Source organism: Aptenodytes forsteri, unplaced genomic scaffold, assembly GCF_000699145.1.
Source record: "Aptenodytes forsteri isolate BGI_AS27 unplaced genomic scaffold, ASM69914v1 Scaffold353, whole genome shotgun sequence".
Taxonomy (NCBI): domain Eukaryota; kingdom Metazoa; phylum Chordata; class Aves; order Sphenisciformes; family Spheniscidae; genus Aptenodytes; species Aptenodytes forsteri.
The window spans coordinates 1,356,959-1,379,210 of record NW_008794953.1 but is presented as its reverse complement, the minus strand read 5'-3'; the positions used below and the strand labels follow the sequence as shown (position 1 = coordinate 1,379,210).

The 22,252-nt window shown below is 42.5% G+C and overlaps 1 protein-coding gene across 1 annotated transcript; it reads left to right on the top strand.

Annotated features, from left to right (window-relative positions):
- The first annotated feature begins 221 nt into the window (after positions 1-221).
- TMEM254 (transmembrane protein 254) lies at positions 222-22,119 on the top strand. Its single transcript, XM_009275447.2, has 4 exons — positions 222-279; positions 16,831-16,966; positions 18,203-18,262; positions 20,612-22,119. Exons 1-4 carry the CDS (start codon positions 222-224, stop codon positions 20,730-20,732), a joined length of 375 nt encoding a protein of 124 aa, XP_009273722.1. The 3' UTR covers positions 20,733-22,119.
- Positions 22,120-22,252: the final 133 nt, after the last annotated feature.

Genomic DNA, 22,252 nt, shown 5'->3' with positions numbered 1-22,252 from the left:
AAAAGAGAGGCCAGAAATACTATTTGAGAGCCAAGAGTGACATAAGGATTTACACAGGGCAACAGTTGCAATGCCGAAAAGGATTAGATGTTAGAACAGGATTAGAACAGCAGCAAATCAATTAGTTAATGTAATAATTTGTCAAATGAGGCCATTAATGGCTATCACTGAAGGTGTTCAAGAGCAGTGGCATCATTACTTCATGTGTTTTTCGTCTCAACATGTCCCCATTCATTTTTCAGGCTTGGGACCCGCTCCAGCTTGTTCTGAAGCTAAAGGGTAAGGGGACAAAGTCTGCAAGCTGTTATATACTGTTTGCATTCTGCAGGGACCGGCGTGTCTGCCATTCAAGCAGCCACTTTTGGGTTGAGCTGGGTGAGGGTTTTAACATTGCACACACCACCACAGTGGTTCACAACAAAAATGAATGCCCTCCCAGACAGGGGCGACAGTCAGCCCCTGTGAGTCTAGTACTCCAGAGACTGGATTCCTTTAGCAGCTCTGTCCGTAAGGCAAGGTAAATGCCCTCAGAAAGCACTTTACCTAAATAATGTTTTCAAGCAGCAGTGTATATGAAGGCAGTGAGAATTTGAGGGATGACTGCAGCGTGTAGCCCAAAACACCTGGAAACAACAGCTTGAAGCATTTTCTCAGTACTCCTCCCCTTTCTTCTACCGTATCATTCCCATAAGCTGGACTGTCGTAGCACAGATACATCCCACAGGACTTCTTTTCTCCCCCAGAGCTCCAGGATAGTTCGGAGTTTTTCCTTTCCATGTAAACAATAAATTTGTATTTAAGCAAGAATTTGCACGTGGGAGAAGGGAAAAAAGCAGCCAGGTGGCAAGTGGTTCAGCAGTTCTAGGTACAGTCAAGGTGTGCTGCTAGTCCTTCGGTTTTAGTTTGCTTTTAATACTCAGATACATATGTAGGGAGGGTGGATGAAGGCTCAGATGCAATAAGCAGACATATAAAGCTTGGTGGCACAGTTTTATTGACAGTCTTCTCTACAGCAAACCCGCCTTCAGCTAATCCTTGTTCTAAGCACGCGGGGTGCAATTCTACCTCCCTTTAAGCCCCCATATCGCTTCACACACAGTCCTGCACACGCCATCTCCAGCGCACACTTGACTAGAAAATGAGCCAACTCACAGAGCTACTCCTTCCAAAAACTGATCACTTTTTTTTTTTTGGCCAGGTTAGTTTTTGGCGAGCTTAGTTCAAGCACCAGCGTGGGATGGGGGTGCACAGGAGCAGAGGGTAAAAGAGAGTTGGGGAGCCCCGATTTAAACCGGCACAAGAAAGTATGGAATTGCATATGACCTTTCCATCTCTCTGCAATTCCGGTACAACTGTCGGTGGGGCGCATAATAAACTGGATCAAGGATACCAAGGATGTTTGTAGGGTACAAAGAGCTCACTCATTCAGTCTGGCCACAGGGAAGGCTAGAACAAATGCTGTCGTTTCTCTTTCTGGATTTCCAATTTTCATGGCAGAAAACATCGTCTCATAGGAATAACTACAACACAAAGCTGACCCCGCAGGCAGCCTGCAATATTGATCTCAAAAGGAGAGGGAAGCCACCCCCTCCAACGCACACATACACACCTTATAGCCACAGCCAGTGCAGAAGAGATAAGGAGGAGTCAGCAGAGGCTTGCACCGACTTGCACTGCTTGCGAAGAGTGGCTGTCCATCACTACTAGCTAGGTCAAATAGACCAGGCTTTTGTTAACATCCTCTGGCTATGGAGAGAGCAGTTCACACTTCCCAGAGTTATTGTTTCAGGCACTCTGCCAGGCAGCCTCTTTACACCCTTCATTTTCAGAGATTTTCTTTGCAATGCTAATTGATAGAGACTTAGATTGCGAGTTTTGTTTTTAAGTGAGATTCCAGGAAAGAAGATGGCAATCTTTGCCTCCCCCTCCTCTTCCCCCTCTTCTGCTGAGACGTATGGACTTTGCCTAACGTAAGAGCTAATTTCTGCTACAGCTGCAGTTTGACCAAACCCTAATCCAGGCAATAACACTGACCGGCCCTTGCTGCCCACGTTCCCTTGGCATCATCGTGCTGTTGCATGTCAGTCATAATCAAAACAACTGTTTGTGAGCTCCGCCATCTCTTCTCTAAACTGTATCGGGAAAATAGTATTCCCCTCCACCACCTCTATTTTTGATTCATTTTACAAATAGGGGAATGGGAAGAGTGTGGGGAAAGAAGCAGGAATACCCAAAGCAGCATGCTTAACAAAACCAGCATCTCTTCGGTGCGTAGATTGTCTTCAGGCTCCCACCAAAATCCATGGAATTTTGCTATAGATGTCAGTGGAGTCCAAATGTGGAAACCCACTGTGTCCTCTGCCAATGCTCCTTTATGCCAGAGTCGTGGTGTAAGTGCATCTACAGGGGAATGCAAATCACATGTGGAATATGCTGAAAATACAACAAAAATGAAGGATATGTATGTAAAGGGCATTTAGGAGAGACAACACAGTTGTTAGACAGGGGCTAGCCACAGTGCTCTTTAAAATGGCTCTCAAAAAAGGTTTGCATCTATCCTAGTCCCCATCAGGGCATCGGGAGCTCCTCTCCTCTCTCCAGAGCAGCCCTAGTGTTAGGAGATGCAAAGGCGACCCCAAAATCATGCTGGCATGAATGGGATGCCGCATTACCCAGTGCAGCATGGGCTCCGTCACCAGGCGCCTGCCTGGGGAGTCTTAGGACAAGCACAGCCCTCTAGAAATCCCTACATCAAACATTTTCTAGGGCAGTACAATGCTATTGATGTTTAAGCAGAACTTTCATCCTGCAGGAGGCAAGATCAATTTCACTAGTTGGTCTTCAGACATTAACACCTCATAAAAAGGATGCTCATGCCCTGCTTATCTGGAGTGCATCTTTAATTATCTTTTGGTACACCTTTTGCAGCCCATTACTTACCAGTCAACACTGCTTTAATTATGGGCTTGGCAGTAAAAGGCAGCTCTTACATCACTGAAATAAAAAGCAACCCTGGAGAATTGCAAAGAGATTTCGTGTTCAAATGGAAAACTGTGGAATTCAGCAAAACAACGTGGATTCTCTCCCACAAAGATTTCCCCCTATGGGCAGTACTGTCATAGCCAGATGCTCCCAGGAACCCTCCAAAGAACATGAGCAACCAAGTGATGGTTCTGCTCTCACCTGCTCTTCAGGGAAAGGAGCATTTACAGCAGCCTGTCTTGTTTTGAAAAGAATTCAATGGCCAGACAGGCACTCTTCCATGATGTCTCAGGACGAGCAGGCTGGAGACGTATTTTGCACCTTGAGCAAAAAGAGGGCAAAACTTATGATACTCCCTGCTTTCTAAGAGCATTCATTCCGCAGTCCAGAACTGGCTCTTGGGAGAGCTCTGTCACCAGCACCACTGAGCTTTCCCTCACAGTAAACACCTTTATTATGCCAAAGCATTGCTCTAGCCTTTTTTCCTACCTGAAATGAATGTTGTTTCTAACACCTGAAGGTGGAGGAAAACAACATTGCTGAAAACAACACGAACCGTTAAGTCTTGCTCTGACTCAGTTCCCATTAAAACGATAGATTTCAAGGTGAAAAAGGCATTAGACCAGTTTCACATAACTTTTGAATAATCTCACACAAGTTTTTCTTATATTTAACCCTTAAAATAATTCCTGGCACTGACTGTAAGCATCTGAAATTTGGGGCAAGCGTACAAAAAGGGCCATACTTGCTAAAACCAAATGTCTGTCTAGCCTGATATTTAGCTCTTCAGCAATGGCCAAAAATGGATACCTGTCTAGGGAAGGGAGGCATCTATAGCCAGCTCAGTCAGCAACGTACTGGTACTTTTACCTAGTAACGATGATGATGATGACCTCTGTTATTTTCAGCCCAGAGACTTCCTGAGGTGGATGAGAGTTTCTAAGTATACAGAGAACACAATATGCTTCTATTTTGTGAATTTATCCAGTCATTTTTTGAACCTATGTAAAATTTTAGCTTCCAAAGCATCCTCTGACTAGGACTTCCACAGCTTAACTACAAGTTGTATGTAATAACACTTACTTTTATTTGTTCTTAATATGTTGCCTGCTGGAATCATTTGGTTCTTGCTGCCTCCCACACAAGAATGTGCAAAGACCTTCGCTAGTTCCAGCAGTTCACGCTGCCCATTTTCTTATCAAACCCCATCACTTTCCCCCTTCAGCCACCTCTTCTCCAGGCTGAAAAAATCCCATCTTACTCACGGTAGCTGATCCACGATTACTCGCCCTATGGTAACTACTCCATGCCTTTGATCATTCATGTTGCCCTTTTCAGAACTTTGTCCAGTTCTACTGTATTCTCCCCAAGATAGGAAGACTAGAATGACTCTCAGTATTTAAGACGTAGATGAATCATGGTGTTTTAGGTATTATTATGCTGATAATGATTTTTTTCTCCATTGCTTTCCTAATAACTCCTAATGTTTCTGTTGCTTTTTTGACCATCTCGCAGAACTATCTATCAAACCCCAGGATCTCATTTCTGAGTTGTAATGGTCATCTATTGTCTGAACCTGAGAATGGTTCCTTACTTGTACTGTCATTATGCTGCCTACTGGTGAGTTTTTGAATCCTGTGACAATCCTGAAAGAAATTGCCATCCCTTTCAAAGAGAAGACTGCCTTTTAAAGGAAATGAGACCCCAGGTAAAACTGAAGCCAAAACATTTGCAAACTTTGTGTCTTTTATTAAAGACACAAATGGTGGTGCCCAACACCATTCATTTTTCTTGTGGGCAGTAGAATGAAAGTCTTGGGAGATGGTTGTAGGATAGCACAGACTTGCCGGGAAGGTAGTGATTAGTGCTCCCACTCTCCCACAATACAATGTCTCCTGCTCTGGTGGAGGGAAATCTCTCTTCTGAGGGACAGATCCACCTCACAGCCACAGAACAGCGATCTAGAGTTCGGACAGGCTGAGCCTGAGCCTGTAAAGAGTTAGGATGACCACAGGGAAGGACAAATCAGCAGAGCAGAGTCTGCACCAGCGCAGGAATGGGCTGGAGTAGGATTTCCATTTGTAATAAGCCTAACGCATAGATTATCAGTATTCTTGTACCCCTTTGCACGCCGAGTAGAAAAGCCGCACGGGAACCCATGTGGTAGGAAACCTGCGTTCACTAAAATCCTGCCTTAAGAAACATCAAAAAATTGTGTATAAAATATCCTCCTGAAATCCAGCCTGGGCCCCCGGAGGATTACTGAGTGCAGTTCAGTCTGGCAAGCCCTCGCTTGCCCCAGCACCACTGAGATAAATGCCGTTTCATTTAAATGCAGCAGTACTTCATGCCCGGTACGGTCAGGTTCACGGTCTGCACTACTTTATGGTAATCCTTTCCCTTGTATTCCCTGCCATCTCCTTCCCTGTCTCCCTTCCTTTGTAAGAGACTGACTGTCATCGTCCTCACCAATGCTGTTTGTGTGACTGGCAGATGCCCTATGACCGATCAGCTCCAGAAACACTTGTGGACTTTTAGCACCTGAGAGGATCAGACCTCTGAACTGCAGATGGTTTAGGACAAGGACTGTATCTTTTTCTCGTGCTGGCAGAACACAAACACACCCACGTGACACTATAGAAATACTGCAAATCGCAACATCATAGTCTGCCGAACTTGATTACGATAACTAGTCGCCTAAAGATGAGTGAATTTGGCCTTAAGGCTAGTCTGCCTTAACTGGAGACAAGTTGTCTGGAGTCTTCTCCTCCCTGTTCAAAGAACTATCGCTCTAACCTCCCTTGTCAGTCCTATTCCTTCTCATCTCCCAAATAACATCCCCACCCATGTGGTTGTACTGAAATGTGCTTCCCACCCATCTCACCCATCTGCTAGTGACCCCATTTCTCTGCTAGATCTGCACTGGCTTTTTTGTACTGCAGTTAGCTTTTCCATCACAGTATTCCCATTCCAGACATGTAGGAAAAAAAATACTCAGAGCTAGAAAACTGCGTCCATTGACACGACTTGCTCATTAACTGAGAAACACGATAAAGATGCATTAGCTGGTCCCAACAGGCCCTCGAGAACAGTGAACTGATTGGAAACCTTTCCTTTTTCCCAAAGCTGCACTCCTGTGTTTACCACCATGCATGTGAAGAACTTGGCAGCCTAAGGCAGTGTCTTTCGAAATAGGAAGCAGAAATAAAGAGTTAGGAATACCTTCAGGGAGAAACGAGGTGATATCAGATACCAAATACTATGTATTAAAATACACACGCACGGTCATCAAGTGGTTAAGGGACAGAACAAGGCATCAAAATGCTGATGGGTTGCTGGAGACGTACTCCTTCGGCCTGTTTTTAACCACTCGGTCTATAACGCTGTAGGATGCTGGTGTGCAGAGTCATGGACCCTTACCTGTATGCAATACAGTTTTGAATAGTCTAAACTACTCAGGCTTTTCCAACATGACCAATATGAACAAGGCTGTCTGGTCACATGTAATTTATCCTTGCAAGGTACGTTCAGTAGTATTGAAGAGCCTCCCCGAATGACATAAAATATTTTTTTTGCCCGCATACCTTTAAAAAAAAATCCTGTCAAATACCTGTAGCATAAATCCAATTTAAAAAAATTCCACCAAATACTTGTAGCATAAATCCAACCTTTATAAACTGAGCTTTCAAATGGATGTTACTTGTTACTCTCTCATTTTTTAAAGCTACCTCACACAATAAGAGAAAGCCATCAGAGATGTTCACAAAATAGTTCTAGTAGGACTAAATTTATTGAATCCCACCAGACATCACTAAAAACAAACACAGAACTGTAAAATGCACAACTGCGATCAAAACGGAAGCTCTCTGTGCAACCTGGACTTCAAACTGGGGAGCTTTGGCAGTCTATTTAGAAGGGCTTATTAATGCAATGTTGGCTGAAGCGCATCATGATAAAAAAGTCTGTTGCACCTTTCTGTTCCTTTTTAATAACAGAAAAAAACCCCACAGTGATAGTGTTAGGATGAGCATGTAGAACTCTGACATAAATTCATCTCTAAAATGCACAAACTGAATCTGTAATAAAATCAACGAGAAATTCATACCTTTGTAGCTTATAGGTATTAGTTAGGTCTTAATCTTTGCAAAGAATAAATTATTTGGCTGGGACCTTTATAGCTGACATTTTGCATGACTTGAGTTATGCTCCCAATTGTGTTAAAAATGTGATAGAAGAGAATTAGTTTTATCAAACATCCAAGGAATCCATTCACCTATGAGAAGGATACAGCAGCGATATGTGCAAAGGTTTATTTACTTCCAAGTCACAAAGGGTATTCGTTACAACAACGAGCAGAATTACTATACCCCATTTCTTCTTCTTATGCATGTCTCATTATTCTTTAAATTTTTTTTGTAAGGATGGGAATCTGCTGAAAATCTTGACCATTAACCTCAAAACTGTAATGCTTGTCAAACTGCAACATGAAATTAAAGACCGTACTTTTCCTTAGCTTCTCCAGTCTAAGAACTAAAAGATTAAAGTAAAATGTTTTTTAACTCCCCATTAGAAATTAAAAATGACAGAGGAACAGTCACACGTTAACTAGTTACATTAGGAATCAGACATTGCTTGCAGTAGTTTCATTACAGCACTGTGTCATTTAACTCCGATTAAAAAATGTTTTATTGATAATTCCATCTCCTTAGGTAACTTTCACTGAATGCATCTCATCTCTTTTATACCAGCTTCAAATCCAGTTTAAAGTTGGCTGCGGTTCATTTCCAAGTAACTTCCTAAAAGAAGCCCGATCCCTTAATCCTTACTTACACAGAAAGTTGCTGTTTACACAAGTCACATCACTGACTCCAGTAGGATGACTCACACCATAAAGGTCGGTCTGAATTAGACTAATCCCTTTTTTTTTTTTTTAAAGAATTTTAAGAGACACAGAAGAGCTAACATGTCTCTATCTAGTCTCTGGCATCTACCAAGAACACCAAACAAAAGAGGCAGACTACCTGGCAAATACCCTTTGTACTTCCCGATGAAAGTGAGATAGTCAATATCTCTAAGTTAGAGATAGCAAATGTTTCTAAACTGAAGGGGGAACGCGTTTTCTCCACTACTAGGTACAACAGAAACTTTAGTATTTGAAAATCTGAGTGATACACAGATATAAACAGTGTGTGAAATGAGCCAGCTATGTCTCGGGGATTAGGCAGGAAGAATGCACGCGTCCGTTTTATTGTTTTCAGCAGAAGTAACCCATCTCAGCTTACATACCCAGTCGCTATGGAGACCTCAGGACCCTACGGACACAACTTCAGTGAAAAAACTTCTTTTAAAACTAATGCAGCTGTCTTTCTTTGAAATCTCAAAGAAAGAGGATCATACGTCCCATTTTCATGTTACTGTGTGGTTAGTAACCTTACCTGTTGATCTCGTAACGAACATCTCTTTCGGTCTTAGGTTCTTAAAAAGTACTGGTGGCTTTAATTACCAACCTAATTTGAAATCTAAGGCAAGTGATGCAAGTGAAAGAAAAAACGTTTGTACGCACTTATGAGCGAGCACACTTTTTTTTCTTTCCAACTTGTTTTTAAGATTATGCTTTCCCTCTCTCTTCTATGGCCTTGACTACTATAAAAATAGACTCCGTTTAGCAATCTGTGCAGCCTGAAGCAGGGTACAGCTAGATTAGCTCATCTTCTTCAAATGCTTACAGAGCCCCGTCATCGTGATGGCAGCTGTGCCGATTGCTAGCTACCAGTATCTGCATGTTCTCTAGCATAGGAAAGGCCTGAGAAAGAATATGGAGCTGTGTTAATCCTGTCACAACAGAGAGACGTGTTCCAAACTATAAATCTAAATCCGGCTTCTGGTAAGCACGGCCAGAGCTGCCCGAGCTGGCTGTCTGCACTCAGCCTTGGAGATATTTTGGTGTGAGTACGCTATTGAGAGATGCCAACTCATAGCAGCATGCCAGGTCTTCATTCAGTCACTTTGTGGCACTGATTAAGAGAAAAGGAAAGGAAAAAAGTAGAAATCTCAGGAGTTATGGTGAAGTAAAGCATGCAGAAATAGTTTTATTTCCTGTAAACTTGGCAAAGGAAATTGGTTCTGCATTTTTTCAATAATTCACATAACACTCTTTGGGATTGGTAGTTTCTAATTTAGATTACACTTGTCAATAAATGCAATTCTCAATAATTCACATAACACTCTTTGGGATTTGTAGTTTCTAATTTACTGACAAATAACATTTCCAGTGTTGAAACCACAAAGGTAGCTAACCTATTGGTCAAAAGTATCAAGGCATAAATGCAAACATTTTGCAAAATATGATAGAGCGAGCTTTTCAGCTAGACTCTGCAAAATGACTCCCTCAAAATTAGTTGTTAGGTACATACTAACAACACCTAAGGAACACAAGAAAGACTAATCATTGAAAGCAGTGGATTCTCTGTCTTTGGACATCTTCAAAGATAAAATGCCCCTTGAAAAGTATGCTTTAAGTAAGTGCAAGTTACAGAGCTCAATTCAGAGAAACAAGGTAATATTTAATGGCCTGTGCTGGCCGGACTAGATGATGCTACAGGACTTCTGGCTTTAAATGACGAAGACTGGAACTATATTCAGCTTCTTAAATACTCCAAAGACTCCTCTCTTTGTCAAGAGAAACAGCCTTTTTTAAAAAGCCAGGTCAAAGACACCGCCCTGGATTAGAAATGGAACCACCCCCACAGAAGGTCTGAGCAGCGAGCTGTCTTCATTAATGATCTCACTTTCAAGTCCGAGGCTGTGGAGATGCCCAGGGCTGGTAGAGCTACCTGTGTCAACCAGGCTGGCAGCGACTGGGGGCTGCTGTCACACATGAAGGCCGGCCCCTTCTGGTGGGCCGCATGCTGGGCTAGCTGGTTTTGTGACCGTGGCCTATGCGGGCCAGGAAGAATATCACTTAATGTCAATAAAAAGGTAAATCAATTATTGTTGGTGAAGGAGAAAGAAGAGTTAGCCAGACACCCCAAGGTGACACAGTCTGGGCAGTCTTCACTGGAGTGTGGCAGAAAGGATAACATGACATCGTCTGTGACCTCACCTGGCTGTTTTTGGCCACCAAAGCCAGACTGACAAAGCAAATGTCCACAGAGATGCGTGAGCAGCGAGAGAGACGTGTGTCCCCCTCCAAGGGGCAGCAGGAAGGGGAAGGGTTTGACTCCCCGTCCCCAGCTGCGGGTCCCACACCCCATGGCTGAGATAGCAACACCTTTCTCCTCCCAACACCTTTCTGCTACGGCAGCGCCCGGTTGCCAACAGCCCGTTTCTTTCCTGTGTACTTGACTGCCCTCTCCAGTCAACTCCTCACAGCAGCACATCCATCCTTCTAACAAGTTAGTTGCTTTTTGTTTACGTTCTAATACAACTGCCTTATTGTGCCCTTAAAAGTTCTTCTTGGTGGGCGAGCAGAGGCCCTTGTGTGGGGCAGTCCTAGGCACTTCTACCACAAAGCCCGGGCCATCTCAGGATCTCAGCACAACCTTCGGACGCGGATTTACAGGCAGGCAGAAGCAATTTGCGTAGAATGTTCGAAAGAGCAAGAAATTAAGTAATGGGCTACAAAAAAAAGAGGTTGACTTTTAGAACTTTCTGCCAGACACCAAGACGTTGTAGGTGGAGCCACACACACTCTTCCCCTGCGTCAGCAAAGCAACCCAGGCGACCGTACCATGCAGATGGTATTCCGTGTAGCCAACCTCGATGGTTTTCATAGATGGCCTCCCAGCAACAGTTTTACCACCGCAGGAATTTCTTACCAAACTCTCCTGCAATCTCCACAGAACACCTCAGCAAAAAAGCACAGTGCTTTGGGCAGGAATAGCTGGGAATGAAATACAGAGATGGGGAAACAGAACTGTCTCCGGGCAGGACAAAACTAACCCAAACACATGCAAAGTCAATCCCCGCCATAGCGAGCCTTTTCTGCAACACAGTGCTCACGCTGGGAAAACGTCAGGACTTGCTGCATTGGTTGTTGAAGAAAACAGCTTTACAGACGCATCATTAACACATAGTTAAAAGAGCAGCTGTATTTAGCCTTCAGGCAAGGAGAGAGAACACCACAGTCAACATTTCTCACTGTTTATCTTCTACCCTGTCAAAGTCACTGTCAAGCAAACAGGTAGCAAAGCTCCAAGGAAAGCAGGAGACACCTCCCCTCAACATTTCTCTCTGTGGGCACCTTTCCCAAGGCCCTAGTGACTTCTTTGGGCAAGCTCATCACCGAGTCCAAAGTCCCAAAACGGCACAAAGTAGAAAATGCTGGATTTAATACGCTTTCAATTAGTAGTTTTCAAAAGGGAAGGTATTACGTAGTATCCTAGGAGAGTCTCATATATATACATATATAATATAGCGTTGTATATATGCATATTTATATGTATTTTTTACCAGTAGTAGTTCAAATAATTTATTTAATATAAAGCATGGATCTCAACGTGCTTTGTAACCAGTTAAATCTCTTAAACACGAGAGAAATTAACTTAGACCCTTCTAGCGCCTCTTTCAGTTTTGCCTTACATTGAGGGTCGCTTAAGGGCGTGACGCGTGTGGGCTTGGGCTTCCCCAGCTCAGCTGAGACCTTCTGGACCTCCAGGAAGCCTTCCCAGGCCTCCTCAGCCCTTTGGATCTCCCGTCCTCCCGAAGACCAAGCTGCTCAGCGACAGAAATGTCACTGCCCGTGACATTCAGCCGAGTAGCGAGAACCAAGGGTCGCTTAAGGGCGTGACGCGTGTGGGCTTGGGCTTCCCCAGCTCAGCTGAGACCTTCTGGACCTCCAGGAAGCCTTCCCAGGCCTCCTCAGCCCTTTGGATCCCCCGTCCTCCCGAAGACCAAGCTGCTCAGCGACAGAAATGTCACTGCCCGTGACATTCAGCCGAGTAGCGAGAACCACTGCCAGTTTCATAGAATCATAGAATCATTGAGGTTGGAAAAGACCTGTTGTTGAAGAATACGGGTCTCGGACAAGGTTAATGGAATTAAAGAGTTGAAGTACTATGAATAGATGAGCCCTAAGCCATGTTTGACAGACGTGGGGGGCGGGGGGAGAGCGAAAAGAAAGCGAATTTGAAGGTTAAATTGATGGTAACTCTACCTTGAAGTAAGCTAACTAATTTCTCAGGGGGACTCGCAGGTAGCTCGGATACCTGCAGGGTTTGTGGAACAGGCTTCCTTAGTAGTCCCAGTGTCCATGGAAACGCCGCTTTCTGAAACAAACCGGGAGAGAGAGGAAACTAAAAATGCCGCTTTGGCCAGGTCAGCTCGGGAGGGAGCTGAAGGCATCCATGAAGGAAGTTCAGAGAAAAAAAATTAAATACCTGAATTGGATTCCGAAGTGGAGCAAGGCTGTGGCACTGAAGGCATTACAGCACCTCCGGGTGTGAGTACAACAACCCGAGTGCTGTAGCTTGTGCGAGTTTGCATTGCAGGTAGCCTGTGAAAGCGTCTTCAACGTTCCCAGAATTGAAACCGCATTGTGCATCAATAAAACTCGCTCTAGGACAGCTATCAGTTATATCCGCAGATAAGGTGCATTTACAAGCGATGGCTTTAGTTACAGACTATATTGACTGGTAGCGTTGTTAGAAAACAGACTAGTTCAGTCACCATGTTGTCTTAATTTCTAAAAAATGGACTTTAGGTGAGATAGGTCAGATTACTGGAGTGGGGAGATTAATGACAAGTTTCGATAGATCTGACAAGGTTACGAAGGTCATCCATTGACTTCCACGTGTTGTAGTTTTTCTTCTATTTGCATGGCTTTTCTACACGTAACAACCACCACTGAAAAAATGACGGTCGAGGCAGGCCAAACAGCTGACAAAACAGCTTTTGGACCCTTTCAAGAAACAGAATGAGCTTTAAGCAGATTCCCTGTTTAAATCCAACATCTTTGGCATAGCCAAATTTACATATAGTTAGAAACTGCAGCATTGATACCAGAGGAGAGATAAGCCAGTGTGAACTTTGGCCTAGCTTAGTGTTTCCCTTACATCCCCAATGGACTCCAAAGTGCACAGCTCCCTGACTCCCTGCTGCTCCTCCACAGCTTGTTAAAATAAAGGTAGACAGTGGTAAGCACTGCGGCCCACTCAGTGCCAGGAAAGATACCTGAACACCGCGTGCACCTTCGGTCTTGGGCTTCGTGCTCAATTATCTTCTGTGCCCTGTTCAAGATAGAAGGAAATCTGTCATTTTCTTTTTTTAAGGGGCAAAAGAAGAAAGACCGACCCCCTTGTTAGAGATAAATAGTTATTCCTCCTTCTCAGTCTAGTCGTTGTTTGGATTCTTCAGGTCAGTCGCATCAGATTAACTTCTTCAGGACAGAGACAATGTATTTTTTGCTGCTACCGTGTGCGATTGGTACACAGAGAGCAACCTTCAGCTTACCACCTTGGCATCTTGTCTGTCAAGGAAAAGACGTTTCATAGGTTTGAATCTTCTTAAGCAAGCGTGCTTTAGAAGGCTAGTGGTCTTGTTGTTGAAGAATACGGGTCTCGGACAAGGTTAATGGAATTAAAGAGTTGAAGTACTATGAATAGATGAGCCCTAAGCCATGTTTGACAGACGTGGGGGGCGGGGGGAGAGCGAAAAGAAAGCGAATTTGAAGGTTAAATTGATGGTAACTCTACCTTGAAGTAAGCTAACTAATTTCTCAGGGGGACTCGCAGGTAGCTCGGATACCTGCAGGGTTTGTGGAACAGGCTTCCTTAGTAGTCCCAGTGTCCATGGAAACGCCGCTTTCTGAAACAAACCGGGAGAGAGAGGAAACTAAAAATGCCGCTTTGGCCAGGTCAGCTCGGGAGGGAGCTGAAGGCATCCATGAAGGAAGTTCAGAGAAAAAAAATTAAATACCTGAATTGGATTCCGAAGTGGAGCAAGGCTGTGGCACTGAAGGCATTACAGCACCTCCGGGTGTGAGTACAACAACCCGAGTGCTGTAGCTTGTGCGAGTTTGCATTGCAGGTAGCCTGTGAAAGCGTCTTCAACGTTCCCAGAATTGAAACCGCATTGTGCATCAATAAAACTCGCTCTAGGACAGCTATCAGTTATATCCGCAGATAAGGTGCATTTACAAGCGATGGCTTTAGTTACAGACTATATTGACTGGTAGCGTTGTTAGAAAACAGACTAGTTCAGTCACCATGTTGTCTTAATTTCTAAAAAATGGACTTTAGGTGAGATAGGTCAGATTACTGGAGTGGGGAGATTAATGACAAGTTTCGATAGATCTGACAAGGTTACGAAGGTCATCCATTGACTTCCACGTGTTGTAGTTTTTCTTCTATTTGCATGGCTTTTCTACACGTAACAACCACCACTGAAAAAATGACGGTCGAGGCAGGCCAAACAGCTGACAAAACAGCTTTTGGACCCTTTCAAGAAACAGAATGAGCTTTAAGCAGATTCCCTGTTTAAATCCAACATCTTTGGCATAGCCAAATTTACATATAGTTAGAAACTGCAGCATTGATACCAGAGGAGAGATAAGCCAGTGTGAACTTTGGCCTAGCTTAGTGTTTCCCTTACATCCCCAATGGACTCCAAAGTGCACAGCTCCCTGACTCCCTGCTGCTCCTCCACAGCTTGTTAAAATAAAGGTAGACAGTGGTAAGCACTGCGGCCCACTCAGTGCCAGGAAAGATACCTGAACACCGCGTGCACCTTCGGTCTTGGGCTTCGTGCTCAATTATCTTCTGTGCCCTGTTCAAGATAGAAGGAAATCTGTCATTTTCTTTTTTTAAGGGGCAAAAGAAGAAAGACCGACCCCCTTGTTAGAGATAAATAGTTATTCCTCCTTCTCAGTCTAGTCGTTGTTTGGATTCTTCAGGTCAGTCGCATCAGATTAACTTCTTCAGGACAGAGACAATGTATTTTTTGCTGCTACCGTGTGCGATTGGTACACAGAGAGCAACCTTCAGCTTACCACCTTGGCATCTTGTCTGTCAAGGAAAAGAAGTTTCATAGGTTTGAATCTTCTTAAGCAAGCGTGCTTTAGAAGGCTAGTGGTCTTGTTGTTGAAGAATACGGGTCTCGGACAAGGTTAATGGAATTAAAGAGTTGAAGTACTATGAATAGATGAGCCCTAAGCCATGTTTGACAGACGTGGGGGGCGGGGGGAGAGCAAAAAGAAAGCGAATTTGAAGGTTAAATTGATGGTAACTCTACCTTGAAGTAAGCTAACTAATTTCTCAGCGGGACTCGCAGGTAGCTCGGCTACCTGCAGGGTTTGTGGAACAGGCTTCCTTAGTAGTCCCAGTGTCCATGGAAACGCCGCTTTCTGAAACAAACCGGGAGAGAGAGGAAACTAAAAATGCCGCTTTGGCCAGGTCAGCTTGTGAGGGAGCTGAAGGCATCCATGAAGGAAGTTCAGAGAAAAAAAATTAAATACCTGAATTGGATTCCGAAGTGGAGCAAGGCTGTGGCACTGAAGGCATTACAGCACCTCCGGGTGTGAGTACAACAACCCGAGTGCTGTAGCTTGTGCGAGTTTGCATTGCAGGTAGCCTGTGAAAGCGTCTTCAACGTTCCCAGAATTGAAACCGCATTGTGCATCAATAAAACTCGCTCTAGGACAGCTATCAGTTATATCCGCAGATAAGGTGCATTTACAAGCGATGGCTTTAGTTACAGACTATATTGACTGGTAGCGTTGTTAGAAAACAGACTAGTTCAGTCACCATGTTGTCTTAATTTCTAAAAAATGGACTTCAGCTGAGATAGGTCAGATTACTGGAGTGGGGAGATTAATGACAAGTTTCGATAGATCTGACAAGGTTACGAAGGTCATCCATTGACTTCCACGTGTTGTAGTTTTTCTTCTATTTGCATGGCTTTTCTACACGTAACAACCACCACTGAAAAAATGACGGTCGAGGCAGGCCAAACAGCTGACAAAACAGCTTTTGGACCCTTTCAAGAAACAGAATGAGCTTTAAGCAGATTCCCTGTTTAAATCCAACATCTTTGGCATAGCCAAATTTACATATAGTTAGAAACTGCAGCATTGATACCAGAGGAGAGATAAGCCAGTGTGAACTTTGGCCTAGCTTAGTGTTTCCCTTACATCCCCAATGGACTCCAAAGTGCACAGCTCCCTGACTCCCTGCTGCTCCTCCACAGCTTGTTAAAATAAAGGTAGACAGTGGTAAGCACTGCGGCCCACTCAGTGCCAGGAAAGATACCTGAACACCGCGTGCACCTTCGGTCTTGGGCTTCGTGCTCAATTATCTTCTGTGCCCTGTTCAAGATAGAAGGAAATCTGTCATTTTCTTTTTTTAAGGGGCAAAAGAAGAAAGACCGACCCCCTTGTTAGAGATAAATAGTTATTCCTCCTTCTCAGTCTAGTCGTTGTTTGGATTCTTCAGGTCAGTCGCATCAGATTAACTTCTTCAGGACAGAGACAATGTATTTTTTGCTGCTACCGTGTGCAATAGGTAATGAGCTTACAACTTTAATGCCACTTAATGCGCAGGTGCGCTCTTGGTACACAGAGAGCAACCTTCAGCTTACCACCTTGGCATCTTGTCTGTCAAGGAAAAGACGTTTCATAGGTTTGTCTGTCAAGGAAAAGAAGTTTCATAGGTTTGAATCTTCTTAAGCAAGCGTGCTTTAGAAGGCTAGTGGTCTTGTTGTTGAAGAATACGGGTCTCGGACAAGGTTAATGGAATTAAAGAGTTGAAGTACTATGAATAGATGAGCCCTAAGCCATGTTTGACAGACGTGGGGGGTGGGGGGAGCAAAAAGAAAGCTAATTTGAAAGTTAAATTGATGGTAACTACCTTGAAGCTAACTTTTTTTTTTTTTTTTTTTTATTTAAGTGGGTAACACTTTGGCCTTCAACTATACCTTATAGCCATTTGGGAATATTTGGTAGCTTCCTTAATTATTTAGTGGAAAACCACCACAAATGGGTATGCTATGGGTAAGTTATATTTATATAATCATTTTGCATCTCTCCTGTTGCCTCTCTCCGACTCATCTGCTTAGTCTGTGTTAACAAGCTTTCCTGTAACCCAGTTGTTAATTACCTTTAAAGAGCTCTCCTTTCAAGCTCATTACAACTAAGGGTGTGGGGTAACAAGTATGTAAAAGACCAGGCTAAGACCAGTATGAAAGTTTAAAAATGCAACTTAGAATTTGGCATCTGTGTTGTTATGGTGAGAAAGGGGAAAAAAAAAAAGATACTACTTTTGGAGACAGTTATTAGAGCGTATGTAAACTTATCTGTAACACCTCCTAAAAGTGGTTCTTTTTGTCAAATTGTTACTCAAGTAGTCTATAGGAGTCTTCTTTTTCCAGCTTCAATTAAAGAACATTTTCTACCCTGCTACTAACTTATCCTGATCCTGTCCACGTGAGAAATAACCTGCTGACGAAACTGCATAGTGCTAAGTTTTGCTGGGTTACAAAACTTAGGTTTTGGTTTTTTAATAAACAGGAGAGCTGGAAAACACTTCCCTGTAACCAGGCCTCTCACTTGCCGACTTCCTGTAAAGACAGGAAGACGGCAAGACTTTCTTGTTTATTTTACCATGCATCACGTAGAGGATAAGCCTCCATCTTTGCTCAGAGCATCTTTGCTTTAGCAAGGTATTGAATTGATCCTAACTGAATATCCCGTGTAACTTTTTTTTTAAAAAAAGCTTCTATATGAAAATTTGTAGACCAAGTTTGACTAATCAAGTCATATTATTATATATTCTGAATCTATACACACAGTTGTTTTCATAGAACTAAATCTATAAAAACTTCAGTAACTCATTAGGACGACTAAAAAAAAATACTTGTGCAAGTAAAAGGACAGATTTTGCACGCTTAACTAAGATTAATTTGTACTGCTTTCACTAAGCATTCGGCTTTTTGGCTTTATCTAAGTGCTGAAAGTTTTGGAAACATGCAGTGGATGCTTGAAATGGCAGGTCCAGGCATATTGCATGAGTTACAGTTCTCTAACTTTCTCAGTGGACTTCAGTTTCTTTCAAGACTATACGTGTTTGTTAGTTTGTTTTCCTAAGATAAGAAACACGCCTCACTTTTTAGGTTAAAGTGAGATGTCACTTCTCTGCTTCCAGTTTTACATTCTCTGCACAATGCGTCTCGGATACAACAGTCTTCTCCCTAATTTTCAACAAAATAAAACATGTTTTCTTTTTATTAGGTTCTGGATATCCTGGTTGATTCACATAGTAGAAGCCTTCTACGGTGTTAAGTTATGCCAGTAAGTTGTTCCCTCCCCTCACCCCAACGCAGATTTCTCTGAAAAGGATTTCTGATACAAGTGCCATAAGCTACAGACTGATTTTGGTGGTCCTCGGCAGCAATAGTAGTTCAGAGGATACTGATAAAGTTCTGGCTGCAGTGACAGTTTGCTGTCCTCCACAAGAGGTTACTGCAAATTGTGCTAGTGGTTACTGTTGTACAGGGTGGCAAAAGCAAGGGGTGGCAACTTGCAGAACTGGCAGCAGCAAGGTTTGCCAGAGCTTGTCTGTCTGCCTCCGAACTCGCTGTTCCCTGGGTAACATTGCGCTTTAGGAAGCGGAAGGAACAATAGGTGGTGTAGAAATAGTCTGATAACTCCAGGTGTTATAACTTCATGAGATCTTACCTCATCAGAATTTTGAGACTGCTCATTACCTGTTTAAATGATTGCATCTATATTGTGAGAATACAATTGGACACTTCCCTTTGGCACTATTTAAGATCTACTTGTATCTGCGGGTTTGTGGGATAAAATACTTTGACTGATCAGACTATAAAAGTGAGGCCAACTAGGTCTTATGTTAGGATAACAAATTATTTGGAAAGGTATGCTGTCCAAACACATCGTCCTTCTGTTCATTTGAATTTTGTTTGTAATAATTCAGAAGAATGTAGGTATTGGTTTTCATGCTCTACAGAGTAGGTGGACGGTCTGTTTGCCATTGTAAAAATGGTAGTTTTCCACTTCATTTAGTTCAGTTCACAGCTGTCCGTCACAGGCTTCTAGGGTAACATCTTTTGGAGGCAAAGGGATTTTGTTCCATGGAAAGCTATTTAAGGTGGTTCTCGAGATAATAGAATATGGATGAACATTTTCTGCCTTCAGAATGGGAGTTAGTAATAAAATTTTTACCAGGCTCCAGTTTTAAATTATGTAGCTTTAAAGTTAAAATTTTAACTCTGGTTCTACAGATAAAAATATATATATAGTCTATACACCTATCTAAGTACGAGGGAACTTGATTACCGGTGAATGTACCAAATGGGTGTACTGTAATCAAGTCAAGTAGTGAAGTTGTACAGAGCAGTGTTAAAGCCCATAAGAAAGAGAGCACAGATTGCCTGCCCATCATCATCTCTTCAGGCATACTTCTGTAGATTACCAAGCAGTTGTACTTCACTGTGAGCACCAAACACCATAGGCTTTTTACTGATGTAAAAGTGATGTCTACTTATGAACGTCACAAAGGAGGCGTGAGGAAAAGAACTAGGGAGGAAGCGGATACAAATTTGTTAATCAGTAGTAGCACCGTCATTGGCTGTTGGCCTGTATTTCTGCATATGGTCTATTCAAGTAAGCTTGCTTTATTCAAGCGGGTAAGTTCCTCAAGCCCTAGTTTTCCAGCTTCTGCACTCATTTGGAAACGCTGCAGCTGGGATTATTAAAAAAAAAAAAAGTTTTCACAGCTGGTAAGACAATTTAAGAACGAGCATTAAGAAATGTTGTGTTAATCAACACTTGCTACACAATCATTTTGTACGTGTAGAGGCTGTGGAACAATTAACAGCTGAACTGTTCTAGCAAAGGTCAGTAGAGGGAGCTCCCTTGTAAACTAATGAGTTGGAGCACAGTTATGCTTCACATAATTGTTTACTGGAAATGTGAAATCTGTTGGTTTTGCGATCATGTTTATACTCGTTCTTTTCTCTGAAAATTCAGTAGTATTTCTCAACAACAATGGAGTGGAGGAAAAAGTGACGTTTTCTGTAATATACAGAAAAATTCACATATGCTACGTTAAAACTAACTGATACAGGAAGGTCTCTGCTTCATAAGTCAAGTCAGGTGTCTTCAGTCCCCTGTACCTGTATTTTCTAGCCACAAATTGAGGTAACAGTGCTTCTCCATCCTGCATCGCACAGTAATTGTCAGGCCTCGTTGCCCTGCTAGCGTACAGTCTGCCTTCCATGACTGTAGTCAACAAGAAGTTACATAGAGACTTGTGTATCAAGATTAGTATTAAGCTACTGTCTTGGATCTTTGTACATAAACTTCTAGGATAAGTCATTTCAAATAGCATAGACTGAGATTGCAATTTATATATTATTGAGGAAGTTGTATGCATGAGATCTCCGAAAGAACCTTTGTTCCGTAGATAGCTTAAAATCCACTAAAATCACAAGAACTGGTATGTTTAGTTAGTACAGGAAATAAGTCTCAATAGGTTGAAATTAATGATGCTAAGTTCAAATGTTCTAATCAAGTCTGATGTATCAAGGATGGGTAGAAATACCTAACCTTAGTTTGTAAGTATCACAGTACAGTCAAGTTTTTTTGACACATTTCATGCTTTTGTTAATGTTGCAGATCTAAAGGAATCACTGACCCGGCAATTCAGTTTCAATGGTTCATTCAGACACTTTTATTTGGGTACGCCTCCTTTGGTCTTCTGGTGTCTTACAAACCTTCAGCCAAGAAGCACTACTAGAAGACAGTGAAAGAAGTCACTTCTCCCATTCGTCATCCTCATTTTTCAGAAAATATCCCCACTTATGTGTCTAGGTGCTGTAATTAGCTAAATTACATTCCTGCTACATGATGCAGTGCCCTTCTACCCAAGTAACTCTCCTCTTACTAAACAAGACAATTAGAATTCACAGGGCCCTGTGGATAGTCCAGTAGTAATTCAGCCCTTCAGTCTTGGCACTGCCAAAGTTTAATGCCACTTGTTATGCAAGAAGCCAAAAGTTGCTCCTCTGCAGTTTTTCACATAAATTCTATACTCCGATTGTCATTGAAAAGTCCCCGACAGCTGGTAGTAGTGGCTGATAGTTCTCATGTGGAGGAATTTTCTTCTACAACAGGGAGAGTGATTTACAGCCACAAGGCAACTTGCACCTGTTTTGTGATAGGATTTAAGTTTACCTATATTTTCTCTACAGGACATTTTACTGGCTTTGTTGTTGTTGTTGTTGGAGCCTGGTCTTTGTACTTCGTTTTGTCAACTTACTTTCTTCCGCAAAGGCCAGGCCGCTCTATTGCTGCAGGCACGTTAAAAAGACCAAGTCTCAGTTCAGGTTGAGGTGCAGTGATGAGCTTGGATACGTGAAGCACTTCAACTTGGTTTAATACGTGTGCCTTAAGTTTCATGCAGCACAACCTCATCTTTTGCATGAAGATTTTAATCTTTGAGTTAGTATAGCATAAAGTAGTAATCCTGTAGCTGTGAGGGCAGCTTTTTCGAAAAGTAATTTATTATCCAAGAAAAAAGAAAGGAAAAAATCAATTAGCATTCCAAAACCTAGCTGAAATTTTTATATTTGTGAATGAAATTAGATGTAGTGAGTAAATATACACCACTGTTTCCCAGATGTTGGTGTCCTGAAATCTATGGTTGAGAGACCGTCTTAAGCACCCCTCAGTACTTCCTGTATGTGTAGTGAGCCTTTTATCATACCGTCTTTTACTGTTGAATATTTGAACAAGAATTTAGCCTATCTTGTTTTAGCACTTTTAAAAGTAATAACTATTTAAAATAGTAACTGTGGTGTGGGGAGAAGTTTTGCCATGCCACCTGTGGTGCTGCTGTTCTGGAAGAAAGGACAAGAAAAGGTGGTTCTTCCTCTAACGAAGAGCTCCACGAGGCAGTAGCAAATAAACTTATGCCCTGTGCAGTACCTACAGACCGTAACACTTCTGATGGAGAAGTCTTACTGAAGCACAGGTACATAAAGTTTTTGCTTTTCAGTGGGTACTAAAAGCATGGAGAACTGAAGGGTTTGAAATGGTTTGTTTTGTTTGGTTGTTTTCGTTTTTTTTTAAATGGTGAACTGATAACATTTTGTAGAGAAGTAGAAACTCAGGTTTAGCGGCTAGAAATCCAACAGGAACGTCAAAAGCCTGAGCCATGTTTTACTATGTAACCTTTTATCTTAGTCTGTGGCCCTGGAATAAAGATTTAAAAAAAAAAAAAAAAGTGAAGAAGTTGCTTTTCTTTTTAATTTATCC